Raw genomic sequence first — 27,714 nt, 5'->3', positions numbered from 1 at the left:
GCAACCCACTGTTGTGATTGGTCAACCCAGCTAAACTCTTCGGACTCCGCTCCAGCTCCGCTCTAACTAGCTTTGTTTGAAGGCGTACCAAACTAGCCGCTAGATGGGTATTATGCAAATGTGTTACTTGGTGACATCACCACGTTACAGAAGAAAAGGCAGGACTTAAATCAAAGAGTTTCAGGCAGTTCAGGAGTAGTGTTTCTGTGCGGGGGGTGGGGGGGTAACTCCATTTGGCGTGGACTTTGGGCTTTATAACTTTGAAGATCTTTTACATGCACAAACAAACTATATAACACACTAAAGAAAAAAGTATACAAAAGCATGGTACAAAGTACATGCATCTAAAGTGATGTACACGATTTTACATTTGATGTTGCATGTCTTGGATTTGTATATACTGTATATCTTCAGTTTGAGCAAAATACTCCGATTAACGAAAACAGCTTCTTTCAACCAGCTTCTTGAAAAGGTCGGCATTGTGATATTTGTACATTTCCAAAAACCTGTTGACTTCCAAGGGAGTGTGTTTCTCCTTCCAACCAGATATGTGGGCTGTTTTTTTGGGCATGCATCTCTGCAAACTGTCGGCAGAGTTGGTTGAACGCACAGTATGCGTTGTACGCATGTCCAAAGAATGCTCCTGAAACCTGAATAATATCGGTATATCCCACATGTCTTAATTTGAAAATACTCCATTTGGAATAAGGCCTAATTCAGAATATGCTGTTTACATGAACCGTATCAAATTCTGAATAATAGTGGACTATTAGTGTGCATGTAAACGTAGTCATTTATTGTATGGAATCATGTTTTTGTAACTTTGAAGCTGCTTAAGGGGTAATTTTAGGGGAACATCAAGGATCATGAGGTTAAGGTTTGGATTTGTTGTGTAAGGGATAAGGTCATTGCTTGAGAGTGAGGCGCGTTGGATCATTAAATAAATAACTGAACACATGACAAACTTGGATGCTCTGTATGCGGTATGCAAAGCAGAGGACAGAGACATTTTTATAGCTGCATGTGATCACCGATTGTCATTTGGTAATGATAACGAAGCCAATGGTAATACCAGTGACTTTCCCTCTTGAGGCGGGAGCAGGAGTTACATAACGCGTGTTTCGAGCCATCCTATTGTCTCAGTTTCAGTACGAGAGGAGTATCACAAATGTGGTACCAGCCCCCCGACCCTCTGAGCCCCATGAAATATGGCTCTCCACAAGCCAAACCCAAGCTGCACACATCACACAGTCAAAACTCAAACCAGCAACACACAGTCTCTTTGACTCTCTTTTGTATAACCATTTGCGTCGGTTGATTCCAGCCCATCTTAGTTGTCCTCTGTTCAATTGACGATGTTGTATTCCTCCAGCGCGCCTCTGGTTTCTGTTGATGGAGGTTCTGCAATGAGGCCGTTGGTTAGCAGCATGCCGACCGTCGCTGGCCATGCCAGAGTTATGGAAAAGCTACCGAAAGGCACTGGAGGCCTAATGGGGAAAACGTATGGTTGAAAAATGATATCGCAAATAAGGAGACAACTAATGGTGTTATTGCAGAGAGCGCTTGTCGAACCAAAATAGATGGACACATCTGTTGTTAATCGGGCTAAATTGGTTGTGTCCATGCCTGGCTGTGCACATATACATGCAGGAAAAAAAAAAGACCTTAAGCAGCAGACAAACATTTACATTTACGATGCTTTTGTTTGAGAGACTTGGCTCTCCGCAAACCTCTTTCACATCGCTTTTGTTTTACAGGGACTTTTATATATTTCCTTTCATTTAGAAGATGCTTTGTTGCCATTACGTTGCGGTCGGGCTGTGCATTTAATCCAGTGGCTCTGTTAACAATCACTCCTCTTAAAGAGTAGCTGAATTAGCTCCAGCTCCGTCTCCAAAAGCATTTTTTTCTTTCTTTGTTGTGAATGTGGCGCTTTCTTTTTTTTTTGTAATGGAGTTCATGTTGTTTGCCTCAACACTCGACATCCTCTCTCCTCCTGCTTTTGGTCTTTTATGCCCTTTTGAAGGGCGTAGAGATTTAGGGATTCATCCGGTTCATCAGAAGCATCTGTGCGTCTGCTGATGTTCATATTTTTACCTATTATACTGTTTACCTAAAGTACTTCATAGGATAGAAATCTAGACTTAGCAATTCAAATAGTTATTTTTGTCTGACGGGGATTGTGAGCATCGTCGCTCATCTTTGTGGCCATTCGACCATCATGGCGTCATCTGAACTTCATGCCCGCCTTCGCTCTCAATCGCTCCTCTTGTTTGGTTTCCATAGTGGATCTGCACAAATATATGCTTCATGCGGCCACCGCTGAGCACATCACTGTTGGTGTCCAGTTCTGGTCAGAGAGTGATGACTACTGGGCCTGCCATGATTGTCCAATAATGACGGGACTCGGTGGCCTTCTCAAGAAAGTCTTCCAACGATGACGTCTTCTTTTAGCCCAATGTGGAACTTGATTTCGCCCCGGGTTCCCCTGACACATTTACAAAGATTTGGGTTTTTTGTTGAATAAAGTTAAAAAAGGAACTCTTTTTTCTTCTTCTACGTGATAACCACAACAAATCTGCCCCTAATATACAGCAAATAGAAACTGTAGAGATCGTTGTGAAATGATTTTATGTTTGTTTGATATATGGAGAGAACACAGAGAGAAAACATGGTGGCTCCATCTGTGTGTCATTGGCGCCCTGTGATCTCTTGAGAGTTGGTAAAAACTGTAACAGAGATGCAGAAGCGCCTTGTTCTTCCTGTCTCCTTCAAGTGAATAGAGTTGTTCCTCTTCTCCACCATGGGGGGGAGGGAGGGGTGCAAAAGGAAGAAAATGTCGCATCGTTTGTGCGTCTTGACAGCGTTGGCATATCATGTGGAACCCGTGGCTGCACTGGGGCGCACACAGCGGCTCTTTGTCCGTCTTGTTGGTATGAACTGTCTAAACAGAAGCTGGTGCGCTGGTTTAGTGATCGGGATGCTGGTTCATGGTTTTAGAAGGTGGTTTAGTGATCTGGATGCTGAATTCATGGTTTTAGAAGGTGGTTTAGGGATCGGGATGCTGAATTCATGGTTTTAGAAGGTGGTTTAGGGATCGGGATGCTGAATTCATGGTTTTAGAAGGTGGTTTAGGGATCGGGATGCTGAATTCATGGTTTTAGAAGGTTACACTAAATAGCTTTAAGTGCTAAAAGCATCAGTAACTGTACAAAAACCAAAGTGAGTTCAAGATTCAAGATTCAATGAATCATTTCTGTCAATAATAAATGCACTGGCAAGTGACAGATTGAAACCAGAACACACACACCCATTCACACACAATTGTTATTGTTTAATAAATGTGTTTTTGATACGCTGTGGTTAAAAAGTTCAGCCAAAAGTTCAGCGATGAACAAATAAATTCACAAAACGTTAGTCGGACAGGAAACAAAGTCGTGTTGAATTGACTTGAAGTGAACTGAGAAATCCTCTTGGCACCGGGCATCGCGTCCTTCTGGAGACACGACATATGACAAATCTTTTCAGAGCTTATTTTCAGCTCGCACACCTGATGAGTGAGTTGTAAGATTTGTTGTTTGATATTGCACTTATTACTATTGCACAAAGTATCTGATGATTGACGCTTTAGGACATGGCATCATATGTGGAGAGAGAGCACATTAAAACCAACCTTGTGTCAGCTGTGCCACCCACCATCACCATCTTTGCTCAACGGAAATGAAGGTGAAATGTGGCGGTTGACTTTCTACACTGATCTATAGTCAAACTTGTTTTAAACCTGAGAGACTATTGTCTGGTTATCTGGAGACAGTGACAGTGTCCTCGGATGTGTTACTCATATTAAAGACATGTTTTTTGTGTTAGTGTCACAGCAGGGGAGGTGAGGAGCGTGTGTGAAATAGAACAACGGTTACACAATGTGACCCTCACTCTGCAGTTCCTTAAATGATGACTGTATTAGATTCTTAGAAGGTTCCTCTCATTCACACTTTTACTACTTAACCATTAGTTGGTGTTGAAGTATCAGTATATTAAATAAATATTAATTTAGTTTGCATGGAGATAGATAATTATCAAAGTTAAGCTGTGTCTCAATTCGGATACTTCTCTTAGTACACTTCCATGTAGTACACTGTGCACTATATACTTATACTTGCGTAGTGCGCGATTTCGTCAGGATAGTGTTGTCTCAAAGCGCACATGGCTGTTGTGCACTCACCGGAAGCTCAGTTATTAAATTCAGACGGATCAATTAACCCAAATAACACTTTCTATCCGACTACAGTATAGTGGTACTTAGTGAAAAAATACCCCCACATATCACTTAATTTTGTATAGTTCGGTGGTTGCCATGCCAATCGCAACCGCTGCAGCTTCCTCGCCTGCCATTTTTTAAATAGGTTGGTGGTTGCATTGCACTGCATTTTGCCATACTTCTCAGTGTGACCACACTTATGCACTAAGAACGGAAGTATGCAAATTGAGACACAGCGTTAAACTCTGTGAACTTTAACCGAGCGATAAGGATGCAGGTGTGTGGTTGGCTGTTGCTTTAGGTGGGAAGGCCGTCGGTTGGGACCCGACAGCGCTCGTTCAGTCTAGCAGTGTCCCACTAGGTCATCGTGGGAGACCACAGAAGCCACAGCTACTGCAGAACTCCGCTGCCAAAAGCGGGCGATTTAGCGTTTTCCCCCCTCAACACCTTATTGTCAAGCTGCCATCGGCCTCGCACACGACAGTTGCGATAGTTTCCAGTGTTTGTTGCTCCCGACTTGAAGATGTAACCATGTTTTCTGACCATATGTGTTATGGAATCCTTTAGCATGGCATATGAAATCATGGAATACACCCCCCTTCAGCAAAATGTTCCAATCCCTTCTTCTCCGAATCTGCAAATTCCCACATCATCATAATCAAGTGCAGGGGAAAAGCTATTCCCGTTCCGCTCCCATTTAAGTTTTTCATTCAAATCCCCCAAATTATGAACACTAAACCTTTCCCCCCGCTCTGTGATCCAGTCTTAGTTTTGGACTGGAGGGAGGAGATGTCGGCATTTTTTCAAGAACTAAAGATCAGCCGACCGCAAGTCTAATGCATTCTCTCTGTGCTGCCGGCACTTGGAGGCAGTCTCTCTGTTTCTGGAGCTTCTCCACGGTATTACATTCGCTTTCCAAGAGAGCACACATTAATAGTCGGGTTATTGAGCATTACAGAGCCTGAGATATCTTCATTCAGCAGAGGTGATTCAGTTTCAAAGGCTGGTCATTTGATATTTATTTCACTCTTCTAGTGTAAACAGAAAAGAATATTTTTTTAGTTCAGCTTCTGCTGGCACCTTCCCTGTTGTCTGACAGTCTGCTGAACACTTTTAATGGATTGATGGGAAAATGAAAGCATCGCCCCCTTCTTCTTGTTGCAGCTCCATCCCTCACCAGCTCCTCTGTTTTGCAGAAAGCATTGGCTCCCTTATTATGCTCTAACTGACAAATTGGAGAACAACACCATAAACTCGCAGTGAGATTTGAAACTGGCAATTTAAGCGCGTCTCTGTTTCCTCTGCAAAAGCAGATTTAGCAGTCTTCTCCGTGTGCCCGGCTACGGTGCTGGCACCAGTTGGTACTCTCAGTCTGTAAAAATGTGGAATGAATTATCCCGTGCTAACAGAAATGGGTGTTATTGAGTGGCCTGTTGCAGTCTATTAAGAAGTAATAATGAAATTAGAGACAAATCCATCTGCGAGTCGGGAGGAACGGAGGAACGGAGGAGGAGGGGGTTCAGGATGAGAATGGCAAACGTGGTCAATCCTCCAATCATAATCCTTGGCCCGCTTTCTGGATGAATCATTCTATTTTAAATATTTCTGTCAAGACTGATCCCAGGGCTGTGATTTGTTGATGCCGTTTTATTATGCGTATTTGAGTGTGTTCACCCACGCGTGAAGTGCATCGAAAGCCCCATGTGGTTTCTGTTACACATCTCACATAATAAGTTGACGTGTCTTTTAGATCCAGCCAGTGATCTTTGCCCCATACCTCAACTCTTACACAGTTTATGCTTTGTTTTCCTGTTGCATTTCTTCTATTATTTGAACCTTTGTTTCCTTCTTTAATGTTCAGTTTTGACTCAACTGATATAAAGCATCTAGCATCACACATTCCTTCAGTTAACCACCTGCAACAGAGATGCCCTTCACTTAAAAGACCTGCTCGCGAACACCTTACCGCTCCGTTCAGATTGCAGTGCAATTGACGTCGGCGATTATAGGGCTTGAAAACGGACACCTTTCAACGGCTACACTCAGCATCAAAGGCCAACACTGGCCCCCTTGTCATAAAATGGGCCTGCTCTGGTTACTCTCTGTTTGACTTTCCAGCCAGTTTGTCACCGTCCTGATTCATGCTTTTCCATCTGAAAGAGGTTTCTTGTTGTCCCGGCGGTGAAATATTACAAAAGTTCAATCGCTCTGCCTCTGGGCCCGTTGCACAAGAATAGATGCAGCACTTGGGCAGGTGAGCCCTTTTCGCTGCAGAGGGAATACTGCTGTTTCTTTAGCAGTGACACAAAGTAGGGCTGTCGCGTTGAAGGAATTTCGCGATATGCGGTATTATTGCAACTTTTTTTTTTTTTTTCAAATTACTTTATTTATCCTGATTTTAGTGCTATATAAATAAAATGTATTGTTAGGGTAATATTAGGTATATTGTAGATTTTTAAACATTTGTTTTTTGTTAAATGCAGAACAAAGAAGGGCAATGAGGCGCAGTGTTTTTTTTCAGCTGCGCTTTGGTTAAGCTCGTTGCTATGATACGGAATATCAAAATGTCGGTAGAGTAGGTAGATTACTTGCTCTGGATGAAGGGAAGGCTGAATATCACCGTGGAGTTTTGCCCAAAGTTGAACATTTTTCAACTCTCGACAACCAGAAAAAAAAACACCAAACGTGAAGCGCTCAGCAGTGAATAGACGCTCATCGCTGTTTGTGGCATGACATGTGGCACTCCCGTTGCAAAGAATTCAAATAAGAAAAAACGTGGCGGTTGCTTGCTATCCACTGCGGTTGGCTTGTCAATATTGCGAATACTGCGACAGCCCTACCACAAACCAACGTTAGAATATATCTTCTGTCTAAAGGAGGCCAGATCGACGTGCTTAGGTGGAATTGCAGGCAAGAGATTGTTTCTTACTTTGAAGCAAAAAGGCTTTTCCGAAAAGATGCAAGGAAAAGTCTGTTTTGCTCTGTGACCTACATCGTACCTCTGTCACTTTTGCTTTCCGTCCAGTTCACTCTCTCTCTCTCTCTTTTACCTCAGATAGACACTGAGTTGTTGCCTCAAGCTGCGCGTCGTGACTAGAAACTCTCAGGATGAGAACAGGAGACCTGGTTACGAAATGCAAGTAGGATCAAATGTGGAGGATTTAGACTGAAGGGAGGAGAATAGAGGGTCTCTTCAAGTCTGTATTTCCCCATCCTCCTTTATAGTATCACCTCGCAGCCCAGCCCAACCCAGTCTGACGGCAAAGCGTGTAAAAGACCCGCCCAGAAGAAAACGTGTCAGTGTCGCGTTTTGCCTCGCCGCGGTGTGAATATTACACGCCTGCATGTGTTGTGACGTTACGTTGTTTCCGTATGTGTTTTACTTAGTTTACGTACTTATTTTAAAGGGACTGTTTGTAACTTCTTACACGTACAAATCACACGGGTCGGTGTCCCATGCGCGCTCGCATATGCACGCTCGCATGTGGCTACGCTGTTCAGACAAGACTCCAACACAAACTACATGGAAGCACCAAAACCTCTTGGTTGTATCTAGTGAAGCCCGTCTAGCAAAACAGTGTTGGCCGCGGTCGGAGGACGCGGGGGAGACCGTAGCTTTGGTCTCCAGGGCCGGAGTCTCTGCTGTACTCTGCTCCTCTGCCTGCCTGCCTGCCTTCACTCAGCTCGCTCCACTCTCACGTGCATGCGCGCACACTACACACTGCAGAAGACTTCGTAGCACTGAGAATATCTAGTGAGTGGACTTTTGTGCAGAAATAACTGCTGCAGCTCCTCCAGACCAACAGAGGTTTCCCGTGTCTTGTGAAGCGACGGGGCTCCGCAGAGAGAAACGTTATCGTCTCCGACCGGGTGCCGGTGTCTCCCTCCGATCGCGGTCAGGAGGCTGAAGCAGGAAAAGCCAACACTAGGATCAGCAGTGATTAATGGAGAGACCTTCGTCTGGTCAGCTAACATTACTGCCAAGCAGCTGAAATATAGAGTGATATTGTGGTATTAGCTGACGTGTGTCGCCTCACTGTTTTGAGCGATGCTCGTTCATGTCTATGTAGAGCGAGCACAAGCGCCAGCAACAGGACGCTGACTTTCGTTGACTTAACGGCCACAGTTGTCGCTGTTAGCAAGCATTTCTGATTCTTACAAACAGTCCCTTTAAGCCCAGCCATGACTTTTTCCCTTACCCTAAATAAGGAGTTTTCTTGCCTGACCCTAACTCAGTGACTATGATGTTTTCCATGAACTTCACAAAGTGGCTTTGTCGGCCCTGCTGGTACTGCATGTTAATACAGACGTCTATATACGTCGATTACACGGCATGATATCGGGTCGTCAAGCCAGTCACTCCCTCCCTCTTCCCTCGTTCACCCGTCTCCCATTTGGAAGTGAAGGCAGCGGGCGATCCACCTGCCAGGTCTGCAGGGCTGCAGGGGCCAAACCAGCGTCTAGTCAGATAAAAGGATATTTAAGTCAGCAGGTTCATTGAAAACCACTTGTGTGGAAAGAACTCCCGGACAGGCACGTACTCGATCGGGAGCTGGAGATGCAGGACTCCCTCCTCTCAGAGGAGGGGAAAGGTCACTGCAGACAGATAGAGCCAGACATAACTCAGGGCTGAGGTCGGTTTCTGTATCCCCACTTTTAAACAGTGGAACAGGAGAAGTGCAAAGAGGATGTGGTTGGATTTTGGTTTTACATTCTGTACCCTTTTTTTTTTTTTTTTTTTACAAAAGCTGGAGTTGTTGAAGATTGAAGGTTTTGGATGCAGTGTGTCGGAGACAATAGATGCACTGGATTTTGGTTTTGATATCTTAAGCTGTTCTGAACAATAGAAAGTCTGTGCGTCGTGTTTTTTATCGCCCCGCGTTCTTAAATGAAAACGATCGGTGATGGCTTTGGCTTTTCAGACCACTTTGACTAATGTTATTATAACAGAAGACAATGGCCTCGCAGCAGCTTTCACAGGCAGAAATGAGTCACGATCATTTGATACATATAATCAGGTGGAATATAAAAAAAATCTACAGTGGCAGTCGCATTAAATCCTCACGTTTTATTTGTTGTTGGAGGCTTAAAATAGCCAATCATTAGCTTTGTTTCTCCCCACACACATCCAGCATCTCTCCTCTCATACTCATACACTTACTACCAGCTCCCGGTTTGAGGACAACAAAATACTTGCAGATTATAAATGCATTGGCGGAGCTCCTTCCCCTTCTCGGAATCAGTTGATGGTCATTTGTGGTGAAATCATATCCCCGCAGAATGCGAGTACAACATCGCAGTCCAACCTAAGGCTAATAATGAACGGACGAGGAAATCTGTTCAAATGACCATGTGGTTCCGTTCGCTGCTTTGTTTCCTCGTTTTGACAAAGCAAGAGGAAATGCAAGTTGAAATATTAATATCGACCAGCTGAGCTTTTTCGACAAAACTCCTTGTAAATCATGTGATGCCGTCTTAAAAACACACAAGTTAAATATCGACCACAGGATAAACATTCTTTGTTTAAGTCAGTCGTGCAGTGTAACCGAAGCCACCTACATTGTCAACCCGATGCAACATTTAAAGGAGAAGGAATCAATCTCTAAACTCAGATTTCTCTGCCTATAGAGAGAGGCTTCACAGTTAAATTCTTCCTTGACAACACTACGACGTTACCCAGTTTGACATATGAGCTTAGTGAGTTGGCCATGAGTGTTATACCCAGGACTAGTGTAATAAAGACAGTCGAAAACCCATTCTTCAAAAACTGGGTTTTTTTCAAGAGCACACAATTGGGTACTTTGACACTGGTGAACTCTCCTAAAGTACCATCAATCATCTCGCTGCCGCCGAGCTTTTTCCCCTTTGTGGGATTAGTTTGGTGTTGGTTGTGCACCCTTCGGGCACATTGTGGTTATCGACTCAGATATGTAATCAGTCACCTACTTCTGTTATCCCGTTTAGATTACAAAAACATATCGAGGCTACGATCGCAAAAACAGAAAAGATAAAATATCTTGAGCTGCAAGCAAAACTGCAGTTTGGCTCGCGGGCGGCCAAGTACTTGATGCTATGCGGATAACAGCGTGGAAATGATGCGTGCATTGTGTTATGGTGGAACGGTGGCGGATAAAAGGCCTATTTTTCAGCCCGTCATCATGTGGGTAGCCGTAATCCTCTCTGCCCTCCTCTGTGCGAGTCCAGAGAAAACAGAGCAGTTGTATATCTGCGTGTGTGTGTCCCAGTGTGCAGGATGTTTTTATCAGATAGGGGAGTCTGATGTGTTCCTGTTCTGCAGTGTGTGGGCTGTGGTCATCACGGCTTGGTAAAGGTCATCTCTTACTCTTTTTCTCCCAATTTTTCGCCTCACATCCCCTGCCCACAACATGTGTCGGTATCTAAGGGTGGGGCCTCTCGTCCTACGCGACCAAACAGCGCTATCATCATCGCCAGGCCCCTTGTTCATTCATCAGCTCTGTCTCTGTCTCAGACTGTGTGGGTGTGTCGGGAGCTGGGGTCCCTCTCCTTTCCCTCACCCCTCTCTCTCTCTCTCTCTCGCGCTCGCGCTCCTGCCCACCCACCGTCCGTCTGCTGACGTGGCCCGGGGTCGTCCTGGGCCCTCGGGCCCCCGTGTGTGTGTGTGTGTGTCATTCGCCCCTCCCCTCCCGTGTTATCGGTGGGATCTGCGTCTGTCTGTGTCTGCCAGTGCCGCTAGACGCAGGAGGAAACAGGATGCGAGAGGATCAACTGTAATCTCACAGCGCGCTTTGTTCCACACAATCCCAGGCCGATCACTGTATTCTCTACACGCAGGGCCGCCACTGGACATTTACATGTGCCAACAATCACACCGCTACTGGCCCACTTAGGTGAGAGCGCAGAGAGAGCCAGTGAGGCAAAGAGACACTGAGAGGATGTTAAGAGACCTGGAGCTTTATCTGAGGGTTTGATGAGTATCAATATGGAAACGTCGGGTCTGGGGGTTTCTTTTGTAACGAGAAAAGGAAACATGTCATCATTTGACTCGCTGATTATAGTGATGATGATAATGATATCCCCAATGATATGATGTGGGATTGATATATATCTCGGTAAATAGGTTTCCACTGAAGATGAAACAAAGTTGAGTGGGATCGAAATTGAGGAAAATCCTCGACGTTGTCCTCAAATGAACTCGGTGATTACCGTGTGCGGCGCGTAGCAGGCCCGCGCGTTTCCAGATCTGAGCAGGTGAGGTCCTGATTCGGTCTCATTATTAGGATGAAAGGGTGGGAAGAAGGATTTGTGCCTGTTTTAGCAAGTCTCGGTATTCAGTGAAAAAGCTTTATCTCCACCTCGGGGAGATCAGGGAAGAAAAAGGATGCTTTTGAGATGCCAGCCCAATTTTCTATGCCTGGGAGGCAGCTTACTTAGATTCTCAGCATTTAATACCGGCAACGTTAAATACCCCCATAATTGTTTTAGCTTTACTGCTCAAAGCCCTCCTTATTATAAGAATCAAACTCGGGACCCTACAGTGAGCCGGCTGTGCCAAAGCGTGTCACTTCCCCCGAGCTCCATGATGTGAGCGCACGGAGAATGTGGAGCCTAGTTTCTGGTAAAACAATATTATTTTATTGTACAGGAACACGGCTGTGCTAATTCCTCAAGCTGCAAACCTCACGGACCACAACTTTGTCTATAATTTGCTGGGAGCATATGTTCATAGCAACGGTACATAAAGCGGAACGGAAAACAGTAGTAGAGAGCGCATTAGTCAGTTCAGTGATTGGTATACAAAGCAAAGGGGTTTTCCTCCAACTTTCTTCCCCTTCCATGGGGCCCTGGAGACACAGTTCCAGCGCCGGGCAAGGCTTTGGGTAGAACTTGTTTTCAGTGTTTTGGGTGTCATAACTTTATTATATATGTACAGTCTGGAAACATAACTGTTTTTAATAGACTGTGCATGAACTTATACATACAATTAGTGCCTAAAAGTATCTCCAATTTCTTTTTCATTCACTTTTTTGTTGAAGTTTTTGGTGGTATGTTTCATATATCTTGCCATATAAAGTTTTGTTTTGGCTTTTTAAATGAAGAGTAGGGACTTTATTGGCTTTAGGGGTTTCACTTTATTTGGAGAGTGGAAGTGCAGCAAGGCAAAGAGAGCAGGGGGAATAAGTAGAAAAACCTTTAACAGGATTTACTTTAAAGTCAGTGAATCTACATGCAACTCCAGAAGCAGTAATCGTTCCTACTTCGGTAATCTCCCTGTCCACCTTAAACATATAGTTGGTGGGTAATTGAGACAAAGTGGTGGTGAGTTTTGGGAATTTTCAACTTCCTCTAGATGAAAAAAAACAAAGTTTCCTGTCCTGTTTATAATATACTGTCTGTCAACATCACCACAAGTGTAAAGACCCGTGGCCACCAGCAGGTGACACTTTTCCCTTTGTTCACCGTGGTGCCATTTGTCCGTGACAGGATGCCCTTGTGCTTTAATGGATATGAAGCTCTGAAACTCCAGTGTATCGTTGTGTTGTTGAGATGTCATTTCTTATGCAATCTGTCCCCGGGGGTGTGAGTGCATGTCCGGGATCAGGGTGGTGGTGGTGGTGGGGGGGGCTTTAAAAAGCTTTCCCCTTCACTGCTCCACCAACAGGCCCGGCTTGTGTGGAGAGGCCATTCAACTGCACTGCTGGGCTCTGCCGGTCCGTTTTCCTGTTGCTTGACGAGACCCCCGCCAGTATTCCAGCCTAAACTACTTCTCTCCGGCCCCCCTTTCATGTGCCAAATCTCTTCTCCTATCCTCTTACTATATCGGCTCCTCCTCACCTTTGCAGTGAGTAAGTTGTGTCAGTGCTCTTACAGCGTGCACCACTGCAGCTCACACACCTTCCTATGCACCTATGCACACCAAGTATGCTGACACAATTTGAATCTGGGTGTCAGTAGCGTTCTCATTGCCAGAAACCAAACAATCACATACAGCTAAGACAATTTAAAAAAAGCTAAACAAGCACAACATATACAATATCTCTTCTGTACAGGTGAGTTAAGTCATCATTGTAGCCAAGAAATACAAAATAGTATTCAGAAAGTAAGTTATTAGATGTAATATAGTGCTGTTTGTTGCCCATTTGTTGTTTCACCGGCTAGAAAACAGATTAGATTTGAACCCTTTATCTCGTGATGGGATAGGCACCAGTGGCAGCGCCAAAGGGGGCCAGGGTGGACCATGGCCAACCTTATACAAACGCTGACCCCCCCTCGCGAGTTGCTTGTTCCCAGTCAATATTTTGCAATGTACTCCTCCAGATTAAAGCTACGTATTCGTCTTTTTAAAGCTGTAGTGTGTAGGATTTGGCGGCATCTAGCGGTGAGGTTGCAGATTGCAACCAACTGAAACTTCTCCCGCGTGCCAAGCGTGCAGAAGAACTCCGGTGGACGACGAGAAAGCGGGAATGACCCTAAAGCAGAACAGCACAGTATTGCAACCACAGAGGCTAGAGAAAACATACTTATTAATATTGTGTTACATTTCTGCCAATAAATCCCCCTAAATGCTACACGCTGGTGCTTTCAGGGGAAGGACAACTAGCCTATTTGAACAACAATTGAATGGTCTAACATGTATATAAACATACCGAATACATTAAAACAGGATTGTTGTGGACCTCAAAATGTGAACTGTACTGGTGTTAGTCTATGCACATCAGATAATTAGTAACATGAGCAGTAAAATAAGACATCAGTGATTCCTTAACTCTCACATTGACATAGTTTTCAACTACAGCCTATACTACAAGAGCATAATCCTGCAATGTGGTCATGGCTTTTGGTTTTGGTGTGCCACCCCAAGATTTTCATTGGCCCTATCTGGCCAGCCCTATGAACATTTCCTGGTGGACCCGCTGATCTGAGGCACACAACACTGAGCGTGGATTGTTTTTTGGACACGGCAGCGGCCCCCACAGCCCCGTGTCCAAGTCCCTTCAGTATATCCTTTCCCTGTCCTCTCTTTTCAGCGACACAGCCTCACCATGGCCTGTGAGCGGTGAAGAAAGCGAGGCCTGTTGAGGTCAGCGGCAGTGTTACTACATCAGCTAGCCTATACTGCAGCAGCAGCAGCAGCGCTGCCTGTGTAGTGTCGTCGGTTGTAAATCTTCCCGTACTGTGTCATGTGAAATTTGTCTAGCGGTGCGCCTGCCTCCGGCTCTAAACACAGATTGCCGTTTTAGTGGCGAGCCACTACATCCAGAGATTTCTTTTTGTGTCCCAGTTTCAGCTGATGGTCAAAAGACACAACGGGCGCTTCAGCAGGGGCCGCTGTCCAACGTGGTGTGGTCAGTTAATGTGAAGGCCAAGGCGTACTGAGTCAGTAGCTTTCACTACATCTCTGGTTTTAGTCCCGGACGCGGGGATATAACTGCATGTTTATGAATGCTTGTACCTGCTCCGAGTGAAGCACGGCTGATCTTCTTCCTCCTTACTTTCTTGGATAGTGTAGCAGACACTTGCCACTAAACTCCATTAGACATCTGGTTTAATATTCCCCCATTCTTCTCTCCTGGATGTTTCCAAGTTCATTGAGGTTTTTCTGGTCACTCCAATTTTCCACTGGCAGCTAGCGAGGCTATCCCAGGGTGGTTCCTCCTGGAGGGCTGTCAGGACTCTGGGGCCAGCCTCTGTAGGGCTTTCAGCTGCTGTTATGGGTGCTTTTTCTCCGCCGCGTTTTCATCAACCACATGGCTGTTCAGCAAAGCTGGGCCTTCCCTTTTCCTGAGGGCACGGGAGTAAAAATGATGTTGCACATGCAGCACGAGACAACAGAGCATTGTTGTTGAAATATGGAGTGTCCTGGTTGTGGTTATATTCATATATTTGTTTTGTTCAGAACCTTTGGGTCTCTCATTTCAGCCACCTTGGGGCACCAAAATGCTCTATTCATCATGCCTTTCTACTTAAAATCTAACCTGAAAATAAGTTTGACAACAGTTCAAGCATAACTGCATTGTGAATAAAGTTGATTTTTATGTTTTTCATTTAAAGAATCGTCACACATAATATGATTGAGAGGGAGATTGAACGCTCCACACACATGGATATTTATACCCAGCGGACAACACGTTTTAAAGATCTGATTTCCGATGTCTTGTCTGGTTCGTTGCACAAAGAAAAAAGAGGGTCTTGATGGCCACAGCTCCACGGCTTGTGTAATTGGCTTTCATTATGGCCAGCCAGAGCCTTGGCAGTGCCAGACCCAGCGGGGGGTGACAACCAGTACAAGCCCCATCATCATCATTTTCCCCATGAGCAGCGCGACTCAATGGGCCCAGAAATGGGCATGCATCTACGGCTCAGGGAACCACCCTTTCTCTGGAAACTGCCTTTATCCTGTTTTAAACATTACAGTGACGCTCTGTTTGTGCGTCCAATGTGCAAATGTGTTTTTAACAGTGCATGAGGGTGGAGGGTATAGTGGGAGCGTGTTGTGTATTTTTATTATGTGGCCGGTCACTGAGTATTCTCGTGCGTATGTTATGTATGCGTGTGAATGCACGTACGTTATGGTTGCGCGACTCCGTCCGTGCGCGTGTGTGTGTGTGTGTGTGTGAGGTGGGGGCAGCAGAACGTTACCACAAAGCTGGTGGGGCTCAGCTCTGCTGCTGCTAACCAGAGAAGCAAGTGGTTGTGAGTCAGTCCCCACCGGGCAAACCTGTGGCCGTGGTATTAGCTCGGCAGCGCCAGTGCCAAGATAGGAAATTAACAGTGGCTTTGGGTGAAAACGTCTGTGAGAGTTCAGAAAAATGCCCTTGAGACTAGAATAAGAGGTGCAAAAAAAAAAAAATCCTTCTGAAGAAAGAAGAGGAAATGGAATAAAAAACAGCTGCAAATGACTGCTTATATGCCGTTTATTTAGAAGTACCTAATGCGAAAAAGCTCCATAAAATTAGGCAATAGGCAAATATAAACCCCAACAGATAAGTGCATTTCACTATCCTGCTTCATGCAAAGCAGTCATGCCAAGACTTAGAACGCTAGCAGCCTTGGCTCTATCTGACCGCACCGTCTGGGCCCATTAAATTAGGTAAAATAAGCAAAGAATTTTTACGTCTAGTAACTTTTAAAATTGTTAAAAGTTTATTTGGTCAGGCAAAATTACACAGGCCCGTACCGAGGCATTTTTGTGTTTTATTTCCTTATAATTTCCACTTTATTGTTGTACTTTGCTGCTGCAGATGTAAACATTTCCTCCATTTGCTCATTTTAGGATATTATTTCTGTTTTTGGTGGACATGACTGTCTGCAGTATCTGACAGTTTATTTATTGTCGACACTGAGGTTTATTTCGTCATTTGGTGATTCACTAGATTCAAAACAGTTTCAACTCCATTTTGCACTCAGAAAGTTTCGTACATCTGTCACATCTGACATGTTTGAGCATGTTATAGCCAAATAGTCCAAACCAGTGCACTGAAAAATGATTGCAGTTCTTCTTACTAGATGTTACTATAAATCAGCCTCTGAGGAATCTCAGACCACAGAAGGTTTGATATATTCTTTGCTCTACACCCAAATCTTCTGCAGTGACATTGAGTCACAATGTCCAGAACAACTGGAGTTGCCGTTTTAGAATCTGTACAACGTAATACGTTGAAGTTTGTTGCCAAAACTGATCTGACAAGCTTCTTGGCTGTTTCTCTGAAAGCCACTGAGGAAATGATAAATCATCATGGCTCTCTGAAGTGCAGAAAAAAAAAATGCAGTTTCACCTAGAGAGAATTCAAATAATTGCAACTGAGTACATTACACAACGTAGATCAAAAGACTTATAAAACATTCCTCTGTGCTCTGCGGTTAGACTTGTTTCTGCTGCTCAGCCGCTTCCAGATTACTGCCAGTTGAAGGGAGGCCGGGGTTGTAATAGCCCACAGTCTGTTTTAGACCATGGGAGGCCTTTTAAGCCATGCAGCCCTCCGTAGCCATTAGGAGAGAAGCAGAAGACTCGGAGATATTGGGAAAGAAAAAGGAACGGTATGGCACGGTTATCGTCACCGACCTTTTGGCTAAATGTGTCCTTTGGCTTCCTTTTTCCTTTTTTTGGTATTCCAAAGAACTGTTATTTGATAATGTGAAAAAAAAACTTGATTTGTTTTTGTGCTGAAACGATAAGATGTTAAAATGTCAAACATTTGTTGGTTTCACCCTCTCGTGTGTGAGACATCACTTTGAGCATTGAACATATTAAAGAGGTGCTTATTTTCACGTGCATGTTTTATTTTGGGTTTCTACTAGAACATGTTTACATGCTTTAATGTTAAAAAAAACGCTTTACTTTTCTCATACCGGTGTGCTGCAACCCACTCTGTTGTGATTGGTCAACCCAGCTAAACTCTTCAGACTCCGCTCTAGCTCCGCTCTAACTAGCTTTGTCTGGGGGCGTGCCAAACGAGCCGCTAGGCAGGTATTATGCAAATATGTTACTTGGTGACATCACCACGTTATGGAAGAAAAGGCGGGACTTCAAGCGAGGCGTTGCAGGCAGTTCAGGAGCAGTGATTCTGTTTGGGAGAGTAACTCCGATTGGGGTTGGGCTTTGGGCTTTGTGAATTTGCAGAATAGGTTGTCTTTAATCAATAATCAAAATAACCATAGGTTGTGGCACAAATTTGTTAGTCTTTAACATTTATTAGTAAAAGTATTAAACTGCATCTTATTTTTGCTTGATGACATTGTGTTCCAGTACCATAAGCCCACACAGTCAGATCATTTTCTCAACTCATAATCTTTCAATTTGATCATTGTCACATGATCAGATGAAAGTACAGAATAAATTTGATTAATAAGATGTTCCCACAGCAGCACTTTAAGTATAGCACACACAGCCACAGGTAAAACATGTTTAGCTGCTGATGAGCTTCTCTCGTGCAGTCTCTGTACCACCTGGCTCTTGCTCCCCGGAGTGTCTCCCTTCTAGTCAGTAAGCAGTGTGTGAGTGAGGCAGCCAGACCTGCAGACCCCAGCTGTTTGCAGCGTGGGCAGCAGCACAAGGTGCTCCTGTAGAGGAATTCAGCACTTTGGACAGCACCTAGACCAGCTCTCTCTCCCACACTGGAATTCCAACACTGCACTCTCGCAGGCTGCAGGGTCCAAGGACTTTGCGGTCGGAAATGTGACCACATTTCTACCAAGGTGCAGGAGGGAAGCTGTTAAGGAGTAGGGGAGGAAACACTGGTGGCTTATCAAGACGATGGAGGCATTTCTGTGCCGTTTATCAAGGTCAAAATCTCTGCTGCAACTCATAATGTGACTGGAGTGGAGTGTTGAAAGTTTGTTGTGCTGAAGGTGACCGTGGTCAGCATTTGCCCAAATAAGGACAGTTTTACAATATTATAAAAGCATGCTAAAATAACTTTGGAAGCTGTTTTGAGGTCAGATACGAAAGATATTTGGGTTTACAAAACAAGGTAGGATGGGTAACTGACTGGGTGTCTTAGATATGTGTACATAGGTCTTTAATGGTTGTGGTTAGGTGCTAAACATGTACTGTACTTATTCATATTGCTAATATCTCATCTCATCCCAATATTTCTAAAAAAAAGACCTCTTCTTCCCCTCTTTCAGGCAGTCGGGAAGCAGCGTTCACCTACGCCATCACAGCAGCAGGGGTGGCCCACGCCATCACGGCAGCGTGCAGCCAGGGCAACCTGAGCCAGTGCGGCTGCGACCGGGAGAAGCAGGGCTATTACAATCAGGAGGAAGGCTGGAAGTGGGGAGGCTGCTCGGCCGACATCAAGTACGGAATCGAGTTCTCCCGCCGCTTCGTGGACGCACGCGAGATTAAAAAGACCCCACGCCGCCTGATGAACTTACATAACAATGAGGCAGGGAGAAAGGTAAAGAGTTTGTTTTTTCCATCATCTCAGATTATTTGTGTTTTACCAGAAGTCAGCCAGAGAGAACAACAGTATTTGAAGTCGCATTCTACCTTTTAAGAAAATAATGACCTGATTTAACGGATAATTCTGATTTAACAGCTTGGATCTACTTTTTGTATTGTTGGCCATTGTTCCCATCAGTGATAATAACATTGTACTCATCAAGGCAACTGATGCTGCAAATATTCCTCTACAATAAAAGGATTATTACCAACATTTTGGGTGCACTCACATCTCCAAATTTAGTGGTTTAGATATGCCTTAGCGGTTTAAAGAGGACCTATACCCTGCTTTTCCCTTTCCTTTAGTGTGTTATATAGTACTTCATTTTTTGTAAATGTAAAAGGTCTGCAAAGTTACAAAAGACCAAAGTCCACGCCAAAGGAGGTTACTCTCGCCCACAGAAACACTCCTCCTGAACTACCTGAAACGCCTCGCTTGAAGTCCCGCCTTTTCTTCCGTAACGTGGTGATGTCACCAAGTAACACATTTGCATAATACCTGACTAGCGGCTAGTTTGGCACGCCTTCAAACAAAGCTAGTTAGAGCGGAGCTGGAGCGGAGTCTGAAGAGTTTGGTTCAGCACAGCCGGTTTGAGAAAAGTACGGTGTTTTTTTTAACATTAAAGCGTGTAAACATGTTCTAGTAGAAACCCAAAATACAAGTATGAAAAATAAGCAAGTCAGTTTACAGCTTGGCAGATTGTTTTACTGCTCATGTTTCTTGCCACTACTTTGTTGTAGTGCTGTTGCTGCGCTCCCAGATCTCAGCAGTGACTTTGGTGATTACAATGTTATTGTAAACAATAGAAATAATAATGGGCAAAATGACGGAAATCAGACCCAAGTTGTAATAAAGTGGAATTATCCTTTAAGTGAATCCTTGAAAAAAGATGACATGAAATATCTTTCTTAATCTTCCTTTAAACGAAATATTGTATGACTCAATACTTGACTAACTTGATGCACACATGCGTGCGTTAATGTGTTCCTTTGCAGAAGAGCAAACAGTCCCAGATAAAGAGCTTAAAGTCATGTGACAAAGGACTGTGATTGACCAAGTTGCTGATTGATTGATCACCCAGTTAGCCTTTCAGCAGCTTGTTTTGCTTCAGCCAATTATTGACATATTCTAAGAGGGCGTCTTTCATTTCTGAGAGAGAGAGCGCGTTGGCAAACTTCACCATGGACGTGTTTGTTTGCTATTAGTCATCCCAGAGCAGTCGCGGAGGGAAGGAACAGAGAGAGGGAGAACGAGTGTGAGGGGTAAATAAAAGAGAAGAGATGAAGTTATGTTGACAAATGGATCTAATTAATAACTTGGGCTTTATGGTGTCCACTGGGACAATGGGGCCCGTCCAATGGGCTGCCAGATGGAGGACCGCCATCCCCTCTTCCCAGCTCCTTTCATGGAATTATGAAGTGTAAAGTCAGGAACAGGATATTATTGCAGTTCTCCGCACAATACCAAAACATGTCACTGCCATTTGACTGCGTCTATTCAGGGTGTGAAAGCAGGCCGACAATGGCGGTGTTAACACAGCAGACTGATAGGGTCTGTGCCGCATGCCAGGGTGCTGCTGGCATGTTGGAGTTGGCACTGTTGCTGTTCTCACTCTGGAGGCTCGGAAACTGGGATTCTAGGAGGATGTGCGAAAGTCAGATTTCCTCTCTGCTGAGACAGTAAGAAGCCGGAATCTGTCTTAGACTGGAAGAGGTTATTAAGGATGCAGAGGTCTTAGCCTCTGAAAGGTCTCGCTCATAGTCCATAAATGTGTGGTAGTCCATGGCTAGTTCTTAGCTAGCTCACCGTTATTGTTTACAGCTAATGAAACTGCACAAGTTAGTGTTTTCTCGCGTTCTTGGCAGTTATCAAACAGCTTCTGGTGGATTACCACCAGGCTTTGGACCGGTGTTCAGACCAGGAGCCTGAAAGTCTGTTATCAGGTCATTAAATGGGGGTTATCAGTGGTCCTAAGCCTCATAGATGTGGGTTAGAAGGGGCCTGCTACACCCACTAGAAGGTTTTTATCATCTATTCACATGGGCGATCCAAATTCTAACAAAAGAAGAAGACAGTGAACTCTAGCGACTGTCAAAACGCAGGACTTTCACCCAGGAGACCGGGGTTCACACGGGAACCAACAACGTGTAGTTGTCTTCACCACCTTAAGTTTTACTTTCACTTTTCAAACGTAGATATTTTAACACAATCTTTTCCCCTAAACTTGACTGAGTACTTTTGTTGCCTAAACCCAAACAAGCTGTTTTTGTTTGTGTTTCATTCAGTTTTACTTGTTAGAATGTGTTGCTTTAAAAGTTTCCCTTTCACTGATGCAACATAGTCGGTGTAGCAGGCCCCTACTGACCCACATCTATGAGGCTTATAACGACTGATAATGCACATTTAGTGCGCTGATAACAATTGAATCGGGTACCTGGGAAAACCTGGACAGATTGCCATTGTATTAAGTCGCATGTGGATTTTCTCTGGATACGAGACACTTGAAATGACCTTTGTTGGTTATTTTATGCAGAAGGTTATGTTTCCCTTTCTGCTAGGCTTTCTTTATTGTGAAGAATATAGTTTACATGTAAGTTGTGTAGAATCTGTTTGTTTTCCCTGCCCACAGCAAGTGAGGTCCGCTCATTCTTGTATCATGTGTTATGCAGTTTTATATAACAAAGAACCTCAACACCAATATATTTAAGACAAATGAGCTGATAATATTGATCCTGATTCTGATGAGGGAGGAAGTGGTTCCTCCAATGGGATCCAGCTGAGTTAGAGTTTTCTAATCACTGATAAGAAGCATCAATGAAACAGAAAACAATAAAATAACTCCAATAGATTCCGTGACTAAACCGAATACTGTAAAAGGTCTTTCATCATGCGTCGGGGGCTACGTGTTTGACAAGTGATCTTTAGATGGGAATCTGGTCATATTGGACTAATTAGTAAGGAACAGAGCCTTTTGATGGACACAGTTTAAGTAAATGTTTCCATGCATCTGTCAGACTCCGTATGGCAGGCATTCCTTGTGGTTTATTCGCACTATACATTTTTGGAAATCCTCATTCTGAATCAACATGTGAGGCGAGATTGACCCCGGCTTTTATGAAGTCGGCGGAGCCTCATGTTTTTTCAATCAAATGTCCTGAAATCGGGGAAACTGTGACCACATGAGTCCGTGGACAAGACAGGCGAGAGATATTGAACAACTCTTGTGTACATTTCGTAAGTGTCTGATAGAAAATGATGACTTGTGCTTCTGGCGAGGCGGGGTGCCAGGAAAAAGCTGGAACTGGAAAAATGCCCTGCCAACCAAACTTACATCTTATACAACAAAGACACGCGCTTCGCTCAAGCAAGTCGGGGGGGGGGGGGAGGGGTTCCTAGTTTGGTTAAAGGAGTCATGTCAGGACTATTACAGACGTGTTAATGTGACCCATTCGAACTCCATCGCCTCTCTCCTCTGTTCCTTTGCCTTTGAGAACGGTTCAGCAGAAATTGAAGAGGGTACAGTTTTTATTTTGAGGTTTATAAGTTTCTTAGTCCCACGGGGCAAAGGATTGACACTTAAATACTGACGACAGCACACAATATTTCCCATATGCCCCGGGATTAGGCCTCAAGGAGAAGACATTCTGCCCTGTGTACCATATGTTGGACATAACCTCAAAGAGAAACTCTGAGTAAGGGAATAACCTAAAAAACATTAGTGCATTTAAAATGACTCTTTGACTAAAAGCATCTGAATCTATAACTGTGATCCACTTTCATGCATGTGGCAACATTTTGCTTTCTTCTATTTATCACATTGTTTGAGCAGTCAACTAAACCTCAAGTCTCTTGTCCAGCTGTAAACAATTAATTGAGTTTGTCTTTGTTTTGTACTGTAATGTGCAACACAATTAATGACACAATCATCTGGACTCAAATTATCCGAGATGATTGATAGTTGTACGATGGCCATGTGTATTTTTCTATGCCATTGATGTGGTTTAGGGAAGGTAGACAAAATTACAGGATGGAATATTACCAGTAAGTGCAATTTTCCCTCCCACAGGACATGTAACAGCATGTCATCCATGACTGAAAATTAAAGTATGCTTGATTTGCATACTCCACAGAGATCTGTCAGGCTGCGCTCAAGCCAGGTTGGCAATTTGATTTAAGTAGCTGTGGCGTAAATGCACTGAACTTACAGTTTAAACCACCTGCACAATCACCAACTTATAGAAGCATGGATGCAGATAAGGAATGCTGCATTGCCATCACAGTTTTTACCATAGACTGTATATAAGAAGTGGACGTGGCGTCACCTGTTGGTTTGTGGACTACGGTTTTGAAGCCTTGAGTTTGTCATTTTTGCCGTCAACATCTTGGTTTTTGGCCATTGCCATGTTATTTTTTTTTACTACCAGAAGAGACACAAGAGGGGGGAAGTTAAGTTCAACTGAGTGCTGAATAAGCAACCTGTCAAACACAAGGTAGCCACGCCCTAAAGCACACCCTGCTTTATGGTCTATCTGACTCTAAATGGGACCATAATTTACTAAATGAGCATCATGCTGTATTGAAGAAGACTTGAAACTAGCGACTGAAACCATAAACTCATGTTTACTGAGGTAATAAATCAAGTGAGAAGTAGGCTCATTTTCTCATAGACTTCTATTTAATTCGGCTTCTTTTTGCAACCAGAGGAGTCGCCCCCTGCTGGCTGGTAGAAAAAATGCAAGTTTAGAGCACTTCCGCATCGGCTTCACTTCACAGGACCGGAGTTTGCCACCTGTTTTTTTACACAAAAAAATCAAGTAAACACCTCAACGTCTAGTTGATCTGACATATTTCACATTTGTTTCCCCTTACATAGTGGCACAACACAAAACGTTATCCATTAATAAATCCAATGTTTAGTGTCCTCTTTACTCAAACAATGTATCCGTCAATGTTTATGAAATGCAGAAATGAAGAATAGAGAGATTTCGACAGCTCCTACACCAATACAAGCTTAGAGTGATGTTAACATGTATTTCATCTTGGAAAATGTCAGTAGCTTGTGCAAGTTGTTTCTACACCAAATTAAATTTGCCTCCATTATATTGGGACGTGTCAACACCTGGACAAATTAAACTAAAATTATCTGCAGATACCATCGGTGGTTATTGAGAAATGTTTTTTTGTCTTCGTTTAGGTTTGGTGTCTGTCCTTTTATTAATTTGGGGTTGGGAGTCTAATTCCACGTCTATATTTGCTGCAAACCTACAACTGTTTTGTTTTCTCCACTACTCTCCAGGTACTAGAAGAAAGGATGAAGCTAGAGTGCAAGTGCCACGGCGTCTCGGGCTCCTGCACCACCAAGACCTGTTGGACTACACTTCCCAAGTTCCGAGAGATCGGCTACGTACTCAAGGACAAGTACAACGAAGCCGTGCACGTGGAGGTAGTCCGGGCTAGCCGGCTGCGCCAGCCCACCCACCTCAAGGTGAAGCAGACTCAGGGCTACCGCAAGCCCATGGAGACGGACCTCGTCTACATCGATAGGTCGCCCAACTACTGCGAGGAGGACGCGGCCACGGGGAGCGTGGGCACCCAGGGACGCCTGTGCAACCGCACCTCGCCACACACGGACGGCTGCGACCTTATGTGCTGCGGCCGGGGCTACAATACACACCAGTACACCAAAGTGTGGCAGTGCAACTGTAAGTTCCAGTGGTGCTGCTTCGTCAAGTGCAACACGTGCAGCGAGAGGACGGAGGTGTTTACCTGCAAATAAGGAACGCAAGGAACTCAGTGCGCCAAGGACTAAGCTGAACGAGGAAGACTCGAGCGAGCGAGATAAAAAGTGTGACGTGGACCAGTGAGAGATTTTGAAATAAAAGGAATGGAATTTTACGCTATCAGCTCTTCATGGCATCGTTTTGCACAGCAGAATCTATCTAATTTCTTTTCAGAAAGTAAATGCTAAATATCAGTAGGTAATACCCCAGAACTTTACTGTCACATAGAGATTGTGCTCATGTACTGATGTATCCGCGGTGGAGTTGGGACTACAGGTAATGAATGAGGCCCTCGTTGGGAACTGTGCTTTGCACTCTGGGATTTGTAATTGTTAAATTCACAAGAGACTCGTGCTTGGAGAGGAAACACAGTAACCTGGAGTTGATCAAAATGACAGCAGCTGATGAGGGGTGACTGGGAGAGATTTGTCAAGTCTTTGATTGAAAACTTTTAAGGGTTTTTGTCACTAAAGGGGAGCAAAAGTGAATCTTGACATGAATGACCCCCCCAAATTGGCCGGGGCTTCTGTTGGAGGTTTTGTAGAAATGAAGAACATTTTGTAAGTACGGTGCGTCGGGGTGCGCCAAAATCTGAGTGGAGAACTCTGTTAAACCCTCTGCTGCCAACTGGAATATGGTGGAGTATGTTAGTTTTCCAGTCACACTGGAACTGTCTGTTCTGAACACTGAAAATAAATTGTTTATTTATGTTATAGTATCTTAAAACGAAGCACTAACGGGTAGAGATGTCTTTTTTTGTACTAAGTGTAAAGAAAAATACTTTTTAGAAACTCTGACTGAAAATGTGTGTCTATTAGAAAATGCCCCCCCCCCCATCCCTAAAACATATTTTCTTTTAAAAAGAAAAAAAAGTTTCTTTGCTACTGGTGTGTTGACAACAAAAAGTATACAGTGTGTTTCACATTCAAACACCTTGGTTCTATTTTACTGTCGTGTTTGTAGTCCCCAAGCAGTAACATCTATATTTGGATTTCCATCAATAGACAGTAGCAAGAAAAGTCATTTAACTGCAGAGACCCTTCCTCGATTCATTAAACATGAAGCTGATATGTTGCTGGATGTGTTGTCGAGTGCTGCACTGATATTTTCTATTCAGATACGACTCATGAGAACTAAATAAACTCCCATTTGACTCAGTTTGGCAGTTCATTGCTAAAATATCGGTTGGAGCTGAGCCTGCAGTCTGCCTTTAATTTAAAGAGATAGTTACATAGTTCATTTAAAAAACAATATCTGTAAAGCTGTGGTCATTGGAATGATGATAGTTACAACTACACACCCACGCATATAATAACAGAGATAAAAGAAGTTATGTTTTGATGATTCACACTAGCTTGGGTTCATCTATGCCAAAGGGGAATGTTGCTCTCGGCTAGATTAGCTCTGTTCTGCTACAATGTTAAAGGATAACTCCACTTTTATTACAATTTGGATGTTATTTTAGGAGATTTGGATATCATTTCTATTAGTTATTATAACATTGTTCTCAACCAAAGTACTTGCTGAGATCTGGGCACACCCAGATTATCTAAACTGCTTTGTTGGTAAAGACAAAATGTAGATTATAATGAGCGCACAGCACAACTCAACATATTCTCATACAACAGTTCGTATGATATCTTACGAAAAGTTATTCCTCATTTTTTTCGTGCGTTTTCATACGAATGTCCAGCGTCAATTTTTTTTTTCAAAATAAACTTCGGTCTTCTCAGAAAACAACTTGTTTTGTTTTAGGCAACAAAACTACTTAGTTAGGTTTAGGAAAAGATCGTGGTTAAGTAGCACCGCATCGGAAGTGACGTAACTAAAGTACAGATGTTCTGTGACAAAAACTACTCAGTCAGGTTTAGGAAAAGAACGTGGTTTGGGTTAAAATAACTCCGGATGTGGCGTAACTTAAGTATGGAAGTTACGTGACAAAAATCAACGTTGACTTACGAACACCGGTCTCCTGGGCGTTAGTCCAATGTTTTTTGACCCACCCGTCCACCTTTGCCTTTGTTTTCTCTTCCAAATAACTTTAGCCAAATTCCTTTTTAGTGATGTCTCGGCATTCCCAGATAATTGCTATTAACTTGGTGAGCACAGTGTTATCATGATTGATAGGAGCGAGGGTCAGGTGCTTCAACTATTTCTTAATGAACTACAGTACCTCTGTGCAGCGTCTCTGCTGGTTGCTGGTGACCCCAGAAAGTCAGAGCGCTCTGGAGTTGTCCTTCCAAGAAATCGTTACAGCATTTAACCCCCCTCGTAAAACCATAAATTATTATTAATTTGAATTTTGGATGAAGTCAAGCTAGTTCTTTCACCATGCTAAGGTAAGCTAATTGCCTCCTGGCTCTATAGCTCCAAACATGACGCACAGACATGAAAGTGGTATCGATCTTCTCATCCGTCAGCGAGACAGTGACTGATCGAATGTCCGAAAATGTCAAATGACTCCTTTAATTCATGCAGTATGAAAGAGGCTAAGCTAACATGTGGCTTTGGGCTGAGACTGTGCAGTGCTTTGTTGCACTTTATGTTATAACCACTTTTTGTTTTGTTGTTGCCGTCTATTCAGCTTTAATCTACAACACCAGGCCAGTTTATCTTTTGGTTAATTGATAGGTTTAGAATGTATTATATAACTTTTGCACATTAATAATAACCACACATTTTGGAGATTTAGAGACTGACGTAGCCTAGTCTTGCACTTTGCATGACTATTGCATGTATATTTGTACGTGCA

At 43.7% G+C, this 27,714-nt stretch overlaps 1 protein-coding gene across 2 annotated transcripts in view; it reads left to right on the top strand.

Annotated features, from left to right (window-relative positions):
- Window positions 1-25,753, top strand: part of wnt7bb (wingless-type MMTV integration site family, member 7Bb) — a 36,939-nt gene extending 11,186 nt beyond the window's left edge. For both annotated transcript variants that reach the window (XM_074634272.1, XM_074634271.1), the window contains exons 3-4: window positions 18,866-19,137; window positions 24,479-25,753. In XM_074634272.1, the coding sequence (XP_074490373.1) occupies window positions 18,866-19,137; window positions 24,479-24,958 (752 nt within the window). In that variant the 3' untranslated portion in view covers window positions 24,959-25,753. The remainder of the gene's footprint in view (window positions 1-18,865; window positions 19,138-24,478) is intronic.
- Window positions 25,754-27,714: the final 1,961 nt, after the last annotated feature.

The sequence above is a fragment of the Sebastes fasciatus genome, chromosome 4, assembly GCF_043250625.1.
Source record: "Sebastes fasciatus isolate fSebFas1 chromosome 4, fSebFas1.pri, whole genome shotgun sequence".
In the NCBI taxonomy this organism is placed as follows: Eukaryota; Metazoa; Chordata; class Actinopteri; order Perciformes; family Sebastidae; genus Sebastes; species Sebastes fasciatus.
This window is presented reverse-complemented; position numbering and strand designations above follow the sequence as displayed.